General features: G+C 42.3%; 1 protein-coding gene across 1 annotated transcript in view; it reads left to right on the plus strand.

Moving 5' to 3' along the window:
• Positions 1 to 15,118, plus strand: part of LOC119178608 (uncharacterized) — a 97,635-nt gene that overhangs the window by 42,652 nt on the left and 39,865 nt on the right. Inside the window, exon 16 of the mRNA XM_075883552.1 lies at positions 209 to 299. Coding sequence (XP_075739667.1) covers positions 209 to 299 — 91 coding nt within the window. The remainder of the gene's footprint in view (positions 1 to 208; positions 300 to 15,118) is intronic.

The following is a 15,118-nucleotide window of genomic DNA, read 5'->3' on the forward strand; positions in this document are numbered from 1 at the left end:
GTCACTGCACCCAATCTAAAATTGAAACTGAAGTGTTGTCTTGGTCTTCATGTGTGTATTGTTCCTAAGGTTGTTCTTTAATCCTGTGCAAAATAATGTTGTCCCAGTTCCCTGTCATGAGCTCCATCTCTGTACCATTTTATTATCTGGTGCTGTGGTTTTTGAGCTTCAAACACTGTGTTGTGTTTGACTAATGTTCTGTTTGCAGAATTTCGTTCTTGGAGAATGAACTCAAGAACCTGAGGAAAGAGTACAAGGAGCTGCAGGAGCTCACTACGCTGGAACGATTAATGTGCAAGGTAAGTGTACAAACCAACCCGTATTTGCGGCACCCAATAGCCGGTGCACCAAAAGTATTGCTTATAATTGTTTCATTAGGAGATTTACTCACCGTATTTACTCACGTGATAAACCCACTCGCATAGGGAACCCACCTCCCACTTTGGTTTGGAAAAAGAAAGAAATGTATCTGTTCATTTTATTTCTATGTGATAGCCAGTGATGTTAATGATCAAATCAATGTTAAGTGAAGCCATTATATCACAAAATAATGATGCAATAAAAGTCAAATCATAGTTTCGCAATTATGCTAAACAGCTGTGAGCAGCGCGAACGCAGACGACGTCAATCAAAATTTAAGTCGCACTTCTTCCTGCAGAACACTATCTGTTGAATTCAGGAGAAACTTCTTAAGACCCCTCTATTTTTCAAAGGTAGTGCGAAATTCAGGTTTTTTCTGTGTTAAGAAACCAACTCTAACCACTCGGCGCCCCGCCGCGATGGCCTAGTGGCTACGGTACTTGGCTGCTGACCCGTTGGTCGTGGGTTCAAATCCCGGCTGTGGCGGCTGCATTTCCGATGGAGGCGGAAATGTTGTAGGCCCATGTGCCCAGATTTGGGTGCACGTTAAAGAACCCCAGGTGGTCGAAATTCTTGGAGCCCTCCGCTACGGCGTCTTTCATAATCATATGGTGGTTTTGGGACGTTAAACCCCACATATCAATCAATCAATCTAACCACTCGGCGCCCGAGACGCACCACCTGAGGTAATATAGAAAAGTGGGAGAATAAAGTTACTGCCACTAGGCAAATAGTGGCGATTGACTTGCTGGTCGCTTGAAGAGGAAGCAAAAATGCTGGAGAAGTTCTAGTTAGGCTGCGAAAAACTTGTATTTACAGACTGTACATAATTTACATAAGTACGGACATCAAAGTTACAAAAAAAACAAACTTTTTGGAGATGAACTGTCTTCTGTAGGGCGACCTTACAGGATTCGGCAGAGTCGACGGTGCCTAACACTTCAAGGCCGGTTCAGAACGACTGGCAGAACTCTGGGGCCTCTTCTTATTCTCTCGGTGCTTCGCCCTTACACAACGGTCAGCGAATCATCGCCTGTTTGTCCTCTGGTAGGACAGTGCTCTTGTTCAATCACAAACCCGCCACAAGGACACCAACTTCGTGCACGTGAGGACTCATGCCCTCTCCCCAAATAACACAACAACCAAAATGTAAATAAAACAGTACTAGAAAAGGTCATAGAGGTATAGGCAAGCTTAGCGGCACACAATTATTTAGACTTGGCGCTACACGTACTGGGCTTTGCCGCCATAGAGTGGCTTCCCTGTAATACGCCAACTTCTTGACTACGGGGCAATTATCCACCTGTCCCATGTGCGCTGTAAGAGGAACCGCTCGCTGATTGCATGGGGTTCTCTTAATGAGCTCATTTGCAAGGATTAACACAGAAGCAGGCAAAGATATGCCAATGCGACAACACGCACCAAAGCTGCTGACCGGGCACCCGATTACCGTAACGTTGGCCATGCTTTCATGTGTCGCAAGCCCGCCCGCTTCCGAGAGCCACGAGAAGTAAGCCAGATTGTGGTAAAAGGTCGACGGCGATCTCACGGTATCGCAACGCAAACTCCCCGCGCCTTGAATCGGCAGCGAGCTTTAGGTGCGCGAACAGAAAACGTAAGCCGAACGTGCCGTGAGGCAATCGGAGGGGCGGTGTCGTCACAATGAAGTTTCCATTCCTACCCCTTCAACGCCAATGTGGGGGTTGTTTCCTTTGCCCTTGGTTAACAGGAACTCGAAACGCTCGATAGTCTCGGGCGCTGCAGCACTTCTCGGGGTGTCATGCGGGTGCTGCAGTGTCTGTACAGTCAGTGCTAATCCAGTTGTACACTTTGACTGAGCGCTGTCAAAGCAATGCTGCTAGTTGGAGCAAATGCAGTACAATGGCTGGCATGCCTCCGCAACCTTACGGCACAAAGTAAATAAAAGTAAATCAGAGACTGCGGCACAACCACGTCTTATCGCGGTCCTACACCACCTCTACGCCTCTCCCCTCTTCTTCGTCCTTTTGTGCTTTCCTATTGGGCCAGGCGCTACACTTTAATATTTATCTCTGATGACCCTTTTGCTGTTGCCTCTGCTCTCCTTCACCGCTTGCGGTCTCGCTGAAAACGACGCCATTATCGTGTGTAGAAGCACCGACGCACGTGCGCACTGTACTTCAGCACAGGCTTTTTACAGCTTTTCAAAGTTCGAACATGCCATCGACTGCAGCGAGATGCCAAGATGTTGCGCGTTGGCTGCTCAAACAGCATTGCCAGTGAGGACAAGCTTTTTTTTGTTCCTCGTGGAAAGGAAAACCTTAAACGGCGAGCAATATGGCTTCATCGCATCGGGAGAAAGAACTTCAATTGCTGCGAAGGGAAGCCTTGTGAGGTAAGTCGATCAATGTGACATTCTTTCACGAGTATTTCGCAGTTTCAATCCTTTAGGTTAAGATAAAGCTCTATACTGATGTCTTAAAGTTGAAGAAAAGAAAACAGCATGACATTATCGGTCACATTTTCTCGGAAACAGTACGTACATCGCAATACTTATCGTTGGCAATTTACCAATTGTTCTGAGATAATTTACTGCAATGTTTTAGAAAAAAAAAATCTTTTGGAAGAGCTCTATTTCTTCGCTCAGACCTGGCACGCCTTGTAGATTTCACGAGATTGAATTATTACAAGTCTTTAAAACTTACTCTGAGAAAGCGAGAAGTCTCTTTTAAGGGGTTATTTTGCCAAATTGCATAAATAGAGGGTGGGGATAAGATGTGCTCGATAAGGATAGACATGGCAAATAAGTAGTATCGTAAAATAGGTGCACTTCAATTAGCAAAGCTACAAAAAGGTCCGCATAGACTTGATGTAAAATTTCTGCCATCTGTCGGCGTCGTGTGCATGCCGCCATGTTAGAGGCTCGAGCCCGGCGCATTACACACAGTCTGCGTGTGTTTATGTATTCATAAGGCATATCGACGCGAAGCGTGTTTTCGCTGATAATCTCAATTCCAATATACTTCTGTATCTCTTGTTGGAAACAGAGAGGAACTCTGAATGCTGAAGGAAGAAAAATAAGCCGAAAACTTTGACCCTTGTTATTGTTTCAAGCTTATGATGTTTCCAGAATGTTCTCTGGCTACTGCTCCCGAAACATGTGTCTAGGTTCTCCTTTCTAAGCAAGTAAGACGTGCAATAGCATTTGTACCCATGTTCCCTCAAATTGCTACATGCCGAAGTGAGACAGTTTTTGCAACGTTTTCACTAGCACCTGTTTAACAAGGGAAGGCGACTTGTACGCTTCACGCTAAAGCCACGTTCATGCATTAAGCTTTATTGCAGCTATTCGCTGCAATAAAGCTTAATGCCTACATTTCGTTGAGTGTGCCTAGCACATCGAATTCTTCAAAAACGTTCGCAGTCATGCGCAAGTCATTTCACTAAATGGCAGCTTGTCACACTCCAAAAGAGAATATGAAACGACATGAAACAAACATTCTTTAACACCATGGGCTCTTCTCTGAACAACGGATGACACACACTTGCTTTTAATTCAGTGTATACCGTAACCGAAACCAAATAAACAAAACGCATTCAACTATATGTAGGTGTGCACAATTAGCTGTGCTGAAGCTTATTGGGTGAATATGGATTCTGCGTGAAGGAAACGAATTGCCTTCACTTGTTAAATGGCTGCTAATGAAAATGTTGCAAAAACTCTCTTGTTTTGGCGTGGAGTAATTTGAGGGAACATGAGTACAAATGCTATTGCACATCTTACTTGCTTAGAAAGGAAAACGGAAACACGTGCTTAAAAAGCAGTAGCCTGAGGCTGGAAGCGTTATTAGCTTTAAAAGATCACAAGGGGCAAAGTTTACGGCTTATTTTTCTTCCTTCAGCATTCAGAGTTCCTCTTTCTGTGCAGCAAAGGACGCAGTAATACGTCAGCATTGCGATTATCAGCCAATACACGCCTCATGTCGATATGCCTTACATATACCTAAACACTAGGCTTGTGCGAATAGTGAATTTTCGGTTCGAAGCGAACAGTGATTTCGATCGAATAATTTCGAATCGAATTCAAATGCTATGTATGACATAGAAAAAAAGGAAATATTTATGATGACAAAACTAACCTGCACATTATTTATTTTAAATTGAAACAGGGCCTCTATGCAAATGCCATTTATTTTTTTGGTCAAGGGAAGTCAAAACAACCTTGAGTAGTAGTTTCGGTAGGATGCGAGTGATAACCTGTGATGTACTTAATGTTTTAAAATTTATTATGCTAGAATTATATAAGCTGTCATAATAAGCTTAATAAAATGAAGAATTGATTTGAGGGTAACATGTTCCTTTAAAGGGGCCCTGCAGCACTTCTTCAAGTAGCCATGGAGCCAGTAAACATGCTTGTTGCCTTAATTTACTGCAGCAAAGTTTCTAGAATCAGTCCAGTATGAGCAGAGTTCCAAAAATTGGCACACTCTGCAATTGCATTCTCTCTTCTTGACTTGACGAAATAGCTGGAAGCTAAGCAGGGAAGAATGGCACGGCGAAAGAATTAAAATACTCCACGCGCACCTCTTCTTTTTCTTCGAATACGCGGCTTTTTAGTGCGATCGCACACGTACTTGTGGACAAGCGCCCCATGCTCAAATCAGCCAGTGCCTGTGACCAGAGCCATATATTTCTTCTAGGTTGTGACAAGTGATTGTTGAGCTTCCAGTGTCACTTCCCGAGGAAAAAAAGCAGTTTTTAGCTTTGAAATTTTATTGTGAATTACAGGCCATGTACTGCGCTACTATATTTGCCTCGCGTGTTTTCGGTAGCCTCGACTACCGATGGCAGAATTTTCTGACCATGTTCAGTTATTGTTGCAAGGCCCCTTTAATTTGAAGGAAGGCTTCACAGCAAAGCAAATATTCTTTAAGTAGATGTTTTCACTGTTTAGCACTCCTAAATTGCAGTAAAACCACCTTTACCAGCGGTAACCTGTGAATTATTATACCCCTGTCACACGGGCACTTAAAAGTCTTTTAAGTAAGCGGTCTTTTTCCGAAAAGGTGTTCCTGACAGCAGACACACGGCACAGAGCGAACTCCTTTTCAGAAGCGGTCTTTTTTGTAAACTGAGTTCGTCGATCTCTTTTACGGCTCCGAATGAGTAGCCTCGAAACCAGTGGGCGCCAGCAATTTTCGAGTGGTGGGAAAAAAAGAGCGAATGCTTATTTTTCTGTCACCAAAACTCTTTGTAAAAACAAATTTCATATCCTGCAGAAGGTGTATTGAACTCTTCTAATGGTTATTTCCTTTTCTACTCTCGTGAGCACCTACGACGCGACGGCAATATTACGTGGGGACGCTCGGTCTCGCGCCGAGCCATTTTGCACAAGCGAGGAAAGCGTGGCAGTCGTGTGTTTGCCCGTCATTCAAGTGGTCAAGCTTGTATAGGGCAATGCCGACTCGCTTCTCTGGAGTGATGGTTTCACGCATGCTCGTGCACTGTCTTTCGAGCTCACTGCGCCAGCTTTCCACAGTGGTGCCGGACGGACTTGTGCACGTCGCTAGTTATGGGAATGCTTTCTTAACTAGTGCAACAAACTTTCACATTGGTGTTTCTTCATCTCTTATTCTTAAATTTATTTGAAGAAAAGAGCAGTGCAACAAGTCTTTAATTTGTACATCGTGATACATCGTTTGATTTTCATTGCTTCTCTTTTAACTGCTAGCGCCACGCTTTCGCTAGCGCCTTCGAACGAAAACACTAAAAGGAGATCGTTGCTGCCGTGTGTCTGCGCCGCAACACCTCTTTGTTAAAAGTCTTTCAACTTCGTAAAAGACCGCTTACTTAAAAGACTTTTTGCGCGCCCGTGTGACACAGGTATTATACTATTTTTATTCGTCCATTGCGAATACTTCGAAACTATCAATAATTTAAATTTGAATTGAAGCAAATTCGAATACTCAACTATTCATTCGAATATTCGAAGCATTCGAATATTCGCACAAGCCTAGTAAACACACACAGACAGTGCAGACTGCGCCACGCTCACGGTTGTAACATGGCGGTATGCACACAATGGCCAACAGATGGCAGCAATTTTGCATAAGGTCTATACAAACTGATTCGAAATGCATGTTTGTTCTCTGTCTCTGGTTATTTTTATCATGAACTATATGTTCATTTCAGGTGGGTGGAGGTGTACTGTGTTGTTAATTTTTGTACTCCTAAGTTTACCCGCAATTCTCAGTCTTTTTGCTATTGATTTTTTGTTTTGAATATAAACTATTGTAAAACAGTTGCTGTATTGTTGCTCTTCAGTGCGCTTTATTATTTTGTTCCATATTCTAGGTGCACATTTGCCTTGTAAATACACATGAAGCTATCCAGAACAAGAACACCATACTGTTTTCATTTGCATTTTTGTTTATGCAGGAAGCAAAATGTTTTGCAGCGTACTTTGCCAGTATTTTGTTAGACAAATTACAGATGGTCCAATGGAGAATATCTGTATTTTTCAGGAACATTTCATGGGCGATTAGTTCGAGCCAGTCATTCCTGAGAGAACTGGCCACAAAAAGCTCAAGTCCAATGTGGTTCCCTCCCTGTGTAGTTGATTGATTGATATGTAGGGTTTAATGTCCCAAAACCACTTGATTGTGAGAGACACACACACACATCGTGCAAGCTATGTGATAAGAAGAATCTCAGATGATCCAGAGAGTTGTGATGCAGGCATGCGCGGATTGTGATGTGTGATTCGTGCTACCAACAGTATTGAACCTCGAATTCGGGTCATAGTAAAAGAAAAGTATGTGTGTCAATATCGCTTCACAAATACGTTTACGTTGACTTGTGCATTGTGTGATTCTTCGTGAAGACAGTAAACAGTAATATTAACGCATATGACGTGTTTGTAACACCTTGTTCACAAGTGCAGGCGCTTACAACGTATGTCGTGGTGCACTTTTTTGCTAGCCTTAGATAACGCACTGATGCATGTAATGTTGCAGATATACATACAAAGAATCAACACTGCAGACTGTATAGTTGCATTTTGTAAAATACTAAATACGGTAAAGGTAGAGGTGCCACAGCAATAAAGGTAAATGTAAGTAAAACATACACAAAAGCAAACTAAACGAAATAAACTAAGAAGTGTTCATTAAAAAATATCTTTGTCGTCAACAACACATCTTCTGCACACTCCTTTTGTTTTTGTTTGCTAATTGATGTATGCAACTACTGAAGAGCCAATCGCTGAAGCATTTCAATGTATACACTGCTAACTACACATATTGACCAGCTATGTAAGCTTTGCAGCACTTCTAAGTTCAAGGACAGCCACAGTGGTTGCATTTCTATTGGGGAAAACACAAGACACCTGTGTGCTTACATTTATGTGCTTTTTAGAAAAACCAAAGGTGGTTGAAAATAACCAGGAGTCTTCTACTAGGACGAGTCTCGTAATCGTACTGTAGTTTTGCCATGTGAAATCTTCCCCGCCGCGGTGGTCTAGTGGCTAAGGTACTCTGCTGCTGACCCGCAAATCGCGGGGTCGAATCCCGGCTGCGGCAGCTGCATTTTCGATTGAGGCGAAAATGCTGTAGGCCCGTGTGCTCAGATTTGGGTGCACGTTACAGAACCCTAGGTTGTCAAAATATCCGCAGCCCTCTGCTATGGCGTCTCTCGTAATCGTATGGTGGTTTTGTGGCGTTAAATCCCACATATCAATGAATCAAATCAGCATGTGAAATGCACAGTAATTATTATTATTATGCTAATTATACAAAGGGCAAAAGAAGGAAAGAAAGACAACGGAGCAATAGTGAAGTGTAAAGGGGAACTTTACGGTCAATTAGTGAAATTGTGGCCTGTAATTGAACAATTTAAGGGAGCCAAAGCTTCTACAGTGGGACTCTATACAGTACTGGTGATTTAGGACCTAACATTTCTAATTTAATTTGTCAATTCTCTTGTTGCATTGGCACTTTTTCTTGATCCTCTGTCTGTGTTTTTGTTGATAAATGGTATGTTCCGAATAAGCCTTTTGCTGCAAAACATGTTTACAAAAGTGTTATTTTGGCCTGGTGAGCGGAAGGTCAGGCTTCCTTGGCATCACCTCAGCGAGATGCCTGCATACATTGGTGCAACGTATACTGAAGTGGACTTCTTGTATGAAGTAGCTGTCTAATTCCTTTGTGTAGCACATGCACTCTTCAGTGGCTGTTGAAGTGACACTGAAGAGGTGCTCCGGAACACTGGCTTTCTTGGGGAATGCAAAGAATTGATTTTTGCCTGAAAGAGGTCCCCTATCTTTGTCTAATAATGTGTCATGGCATGTGCAGTCAGTGTGTCTCAAATTAAGAAAGTCCTTTGCAAGGGTTCCAGTGACACGATATATGACATTCTCATATATCATGTCATTTGATTGTTGTGAAGGTGCCTGCTCTTGGTAACAATAAGTCATGCTGTGTGCTCTGGCAGACAGTAGGTGTGCTGCTTAGTGACACAAATGCCGTACCCACCTCGATGTTGATGAGGAACGCATTTGTTGTCGCTTCGCAGTTTCGCTGCGGAGATAGTTGGAAAAGCTTTCCAATCCAAATATGTTTTAAGGCTGCTGTGAATTGATAACACTGGCTGCTTCATTGCAACCATGCTTTTGACGAACGGGTGCAAAGAAGTTTTCCAACAGGTTATGTTGCAAGTGTCGTGTAAGCAGAAGCCGAATTTTTTTTTTAGATCTTGCCACAGCAGAAGCAGGGCTTTCATTGTGATTCACCATTTCTTGATCGTGTGTGGCTGTTTGTCCTGAGGCCCACAGAGGTGCCAGCCAGCATCCAAGTTATACACTGCTTAAGGAAGGTGTGGTGTTCAGAGCCATGTGACATGGCATGCTTCAATTCGTTGTCCAGTTTTTTCACTGCTGAACTGTTGAGGCTGTCAAAAAGCTTGTCCATTCTCTCTATGAATTCTTCTGTAGCTTTTGCATCTATGGGAAGCTCTCCAATGTCCATGAGAGTGAGTAATGAAACAGAAACAGATTCGCTGAAAACCTGAGTTGCAAACTTCACTCTCATGTCAGCGAAGGGCATCCTGTAGATGTGTTGCTACCAGAGTTTTTTTGCCAATCTACTCTTCAAATGTTTCGTATATTTGTTGGGTGCCAGATGTGTGTGACGTGTTCTTTTGTAGCAGATTTAAATGTGTTTCCAGTCTACAATCTGTGATCCAATTGTAAGTTTTAGTCTCCTCAAATTGTTTCGTGTGCATTTAATCATGTGTGTGGTGTCAAACATGAAGTATACTTTTCTCTTGTTGACCATAAAAAAAGGATTCATGTAAAGAATGGAGAAGCATTTTCGACAGACTCACATTGTTTGAGGCTTGGTCACAGATCACAGCTTTTACCAAGTGACCTTTTGTTTCAAGCTGTTGAATTAGGTCGAGCAAAAGCTGTCGCATTGCAAGGGCTGTAGCTTCATTGTGAGACACGGCAAAGGCCACTGGCTGCATCTAACCTTTCGATATACCACACACAGCTACAGCAAGTGCTGTGTTTGCCACACGAGAAGTTATGCTATTTCCATCATTTGTAAACCAATCGCAATGTCCTTGGACCAGTCTTACATCAAATTTTGTTTCAAGGCTCAAACATCACACAGCATGCCCTGTCTTGAACTGACCAATCTTTTGTTATCTACTGAATTGTGTCTATGGCAATAAATAAAAATAAGTTCAGACCAAATTGTTTCGTTTTTTTTTTTTACCATTGCTTTTTGAATTTTGGGAAAAAGCAGAGCCGAGTTTGAACTATCACCAATTCAAAAAGGTCTCTTGGTACATGGGCCTCAATTCTGTTCAGTTCCTCAATACAGGTGACATTTTTTGCTTGACGTTTGCGTCTGATTCGTGCCAATGCTGTTCGGTACTTGTTGCGACGGGTGACAAAGTTGGGCATTCATTGTTTTTTTTCTTGGGGTGTATGCAGAGGCTTGTTTTCTACGGGCTGGCTTCGGTGTTTGTGTTCCTGCTGTGGGGCCCTCCGACTGTCTTGCAGTGGCCTCTTTATGCGCTGAAGGCACTGTGGAAGGACCACTACGACTAGCAGGAGCTAAAAAAGCAAGATTAGTTTTCTTGGTGCGATTGAATACATGTCACATGCAAACCAGAAAAATCATCCTGTATTACTTGTGGGTCAGCAATAAAGAAATTTACGTGCAAGCTAACTTTCTTTATTTGCAAGCACCATACAGAGCCTTTCGCAAGTAGTTGTGCTTCGTCTGTTGCCTTTTTTTTTTTTCGCCTATGTGGCTTTCTTAGCTTACATAGCATTTCCTAAAGTGAAGTTTTACGATATGGATTAATGACTCTTTGCTTTAACCGTTACATATGACCTGTATGATTGCTTAGTTACACTTCAACACAAAAATTAATGCTTGCACAAATCACCGGTGCTCGCAAAATATTTTTTTTTTCAATACTTACATCTTTGCATACAATTACTTTATATTGAAGTCCTGAAGTGTTGTTAAGAGTAAGCTTAAAGCATGAAAGCATGGCAGTAGGCATGCCACCATATTGTGGCTGCCCGACTCAACTGTGTTGAATAGTTTTTGACATTTACGGTAATTTGTGTTCTGGCATCTTTCAAACTGCGGTACTAATAGCTATGGTGATACAATGCGACATTTAGTGAATATGCTTACACATATCTGGAGCACTGAGTAGCTTTGGGGTCTGCGCCAGAGCTGTGGACACGTGGGGTGTGATCAGCGGTGTGGCTGGTGAGGCAAGTGGTGTCACTGCAAGGGAGAGGCTATCCTCTGAAAGTTCTGAAAATAAAAAGCAGTATTACATAAGCAGGAGGTGTTAGCCACAATGTTGTGTGTGTCCAAAAAATAAACTTTTTAAACCAACTCCTCATTTCCGTTTCTCGTGATGAGCTGTTTAATGCAACTTATGCTGTCGTGTGTGCTTTTTGCCCATCACAACTTGTAGTCATGCTGTCGGACATTTAAGCGTGGTAATGGTGGCTGAAGCAAAGCACAGGCACATAAACCTCGATAGTTAAGATATTCTGCGTAACGAGATCACAAGAGCAGTGGAAAACTTACCAGATGAGAAGTAGTCATTCCAGATAACTGGATGGTTGTGCATAACACTCAAAAGAAAAATGCTTCATGTTCAGTAAGAGTGACAATACGGCAGCATTACAAAAACACATGACAATCTTGAATATGTAAATGAGTAACCAGCACCTTGTTTAATGAGAAGCCTTTCTAAAAAGTTAGTCAAGGACTGTACCTAAGTTCAGTCTTAAAAAGTTGGGTTCTTTATGCTATGGTACATTATAGTACAGCGTTTTATGGGTGTTTACCATAAACTTGGTATGGACAAATACCGAAGCTGTCGTCTTGATATCAGAAAAGATCTGTAGCATTTATTACTGCTCGTCTTGACCTGGCACCTGCTTTCTTGCGCTATACATATGCCAATTTCAATTGAAGCTTACATGTTGCCCTGACTGTTCATGAACACAGAACAGAATATGAACACACATTCTGTTCTGTGTTCATGTTCGGTCTGTCCTCACATTTGTCTACTTGTTGTCTTAAGTATACCTAACTGGTTTTCAAATCATTTGATAATGACCCTTCTGGATGTTTCTTATGCATTTCCCAATGTTTCTTGTTGCACATTAGCTGCGTTAGCCTCTATGTATGTAGAAATAACCATGTGAACGTGTAGTGGCACCTTTGGGCAGTAACTGTATCACCGAAAAACACTATTGACATTGATGAACAAGGTTGATTGGCAATCAGATCTGAAGAAATGAAATTCAAAAACATAGCCATCCTACATACCTGCTGAATTCATCCGTCTTGCTCCCACTGCTGCTGTTTGGCAATAGTCTGCAACATGATTATGTAGTGTTAAGTACTGGCAAAATCACTGGACAAGGCAATGAGGATTCATTTATTAACAATAAGTGCATGCAATATTTACATTGCACATATCGTAGATGCTTACCATGTTAGAGGAGGTAGTGGTGTGCTAGTATGTCCAAGAAGAGAAAAAAAAAATAAATTGCAACTAACTGCTCCAACATGTAGGCAAGTATATTAATGAATAATGCATACAAATGTATTCATGATGCATATAATTTATTCATGCATTAGATATTTTGCTGTTGTGTATATTTGGCCGGCACGTTGTGATTAGAATAAGCGTCACTTTGTTACGTATGTGCCTTATTTTGCGTCGTAGAACTTTCCAAATCTGAAAAAAAAAAGGAACAGAGAAATTTCAGTTGGTACATCATGAAAATCATTGGACAGTGAGCTGTAAACGTAAGTGGACAAGCACATACATGCAAATGTAAACTAAGAGAGCTTATTTTCATTTGAATCATTTTTAGCATTGTCAGCATTATCATATCTCTTTGAGCATCATTATTGGAGTGGTTGGTTTGTGGGTCAAGCATTGTTGCTTGTCCCGAGAGACTAGATTAGCACGCTGCGGGTCCCTTTATTTCGTTTCATTTTTTTTTTTATTTATTCACATCCCCCTGCAGAATCTTGACCTGGATAGCATCCACTACTACTGTGTCGATGACAGGGGTACATTAAGACACCTCGTTGTAAAAATTTGGGAACAGGTAGTCGCTCAACTACCCCAAACACATTTTAAGGAGAGAGCTTTAGATACCGCATCAAACGCCAAAAGCTGCTGTAGTCGTCAACAAGAAGTGTGTCAACGTTATCATGATGTAACGAATTGTCAAACTGTCACGGCATCGCATATTGTTTCTTGGTCAAGATGCAGCTATATCGAAGTCATTGAAAAACTATGTGAGGTGCAGAAAGCCTTCGAATGGCAGTGAAAGGAATCGTTATAACTGAGTGAGAACGATGTGACCTTGCTCTTCGTGTTGCCGTGGACAAATGCATGAGAAAATCTGTGATCTTTCTTAAGGGGGGAGGTGGGTCTTTAGACAACTTTTCTTATTTTTACTGCCAGCTAGATGAAAATGGGCAGTCTTGAGCAGTTTTTTACGCTGATTTCAAGTCTGTAATTAGTTTTTTGATAGCTGCAATAGTTCATAAAATATTGATGTCTGATATCAAATTAGTTTCATACTCGTTACGGGGCTTTATGAAAATTTAGTCTTGCTAAACCAAAATCTGAATGCATGAAACTGTTGCTAAAGATCTACTGTAGGGGGTGATGCTATTTTTATTCATTCAGAAGTATTTTACATGAAAAAAAGGATCATGAATTTACTATGGACATTTTTTTCTAATTAGCAGCCACTGCTACACCTAACTGTAAATTTCATGGGAGTGCACGAGGGATGAAAATAGCATCACCCCCCAGATCATTTCAATACGAATAAAATGATACCACATTTGCCATTTTTGCTCAAATATAACACAGAAAAAACACCCGTAAGGCTGAGTACGGTGTGCAAAAACATAGAACTGAGAAAAACGCATTTGAAGTTTCAACCCAAAGTATCTTTTCTTGAAATTAACTTACCACAATACAAATGGTACTGTTTTGTAGCTCTGCGTTTTGTGAACATGGCCGCACTAAATGTGTGACTGCAGACTCTCAAAATAATAGTTTAGCGGCCACCGAAACGGCATGAGAAACTGTATTTACAACGCTGTGTGTCTGTTTCAGTACATAGCAAGCAAAATAGCACTTGAACAGCATGGTAGCAAACACTTGAATAGTATAATCAAGTGGCTCTTCCATAGACAGCATATCTACGCACAATGTTCCAGTCCAAAATGCTATTTTTGTCGGAAAATTGCCACTGCTGTCCTCTGAAACTGCCCTACAGCATACCAGGACTGTAGGCCGAGTCTCTTGCTGGTTTGTGTCGCTTTGCAAGGCGGGTTTTTGTTGAACAGCTGTCAGTGTGCTTTTTCTTAGACTTCTCCAGCCTGATGTTGTCTTTTTAGAGGCTGCGGAGCACCGAGCGATCTCCAGGGCTGTACCCTAGTTTTTCCGCCATTCCTGCATTGCTCCGCGTGACACCTTGGTTGAAGCGGCTGACAGCTTCAGCCACTGCCCTTTCGACGCTGCGCAATGAGGCGTACTGCGTTTTCGAAACCTGCTGCCAAATCACAGAGTGCTAGCTTTCACTGGGGTTCTGCGTGAGGCCGTCGCTGCACCTTTCCAGAAGGGCCGTCTCACTAAGGCGCGTGAACACGGGCTCCAGTGCCTCGCACAAAAAGTCGGGCAAGCTATGGTCGTGCGGCGGCAGCTCCTCATTGTTGGTCTCAGCCCTGTTGAATTTGCACCATGACTCCGGGCCTTCAGGACAAAGCTCATGCCTGGGTGTCTGGTCAGTGGATTACATGTGCTTCAGCGTGGCCAGCAGAGCCTTCTGCATCCCTGGCACATCATGCTTGTGACTGCGCAAGGCATAACCATAGTAGGAGGCGATCTTCTTGATTTTATCCTGAGTCAGCCTGCCCTTACCACCAAGTGGCTGACCTTGAGCTTTTTTTTTTGTCGCTGAGGGTACGCAAGGCTGCAAACATTCGTTTATGCACATGGTTTATGCAGTATTTTTTTGCCACCTTGATGTAGCCGTAGACTTCATTTGTTGTGAGGGCTTGGTAGGTATTGCTGTCCCCATCTGAAAGCATTGTCGTATATCAAAGCTTATGCTTTTCGAGTGGCCACTGGAATAATAGAAGGGCTGCTTCCACTTCCATTTTACCAGCCTTGCAATCAATATTTCTTTGGCACACAG

The sequence above is a fragment of the Rhipicephalus microplus genome, unplaced genomic scaffold (assembly GCF_043290135.1).
Source record: "Rhipicephalus microplus isolate Deutch F79 unplaced genomic scaffold, USDA_Rmic scaffold_18, whole genome shotgun sequence".
NCBI classification, from domain to species: Eukaryota; Metazoa; Arthropoda; class Arachnida; order Ixodida; family Ixodidae; genus Rhipicephalus; species Rhipicephalus microplus.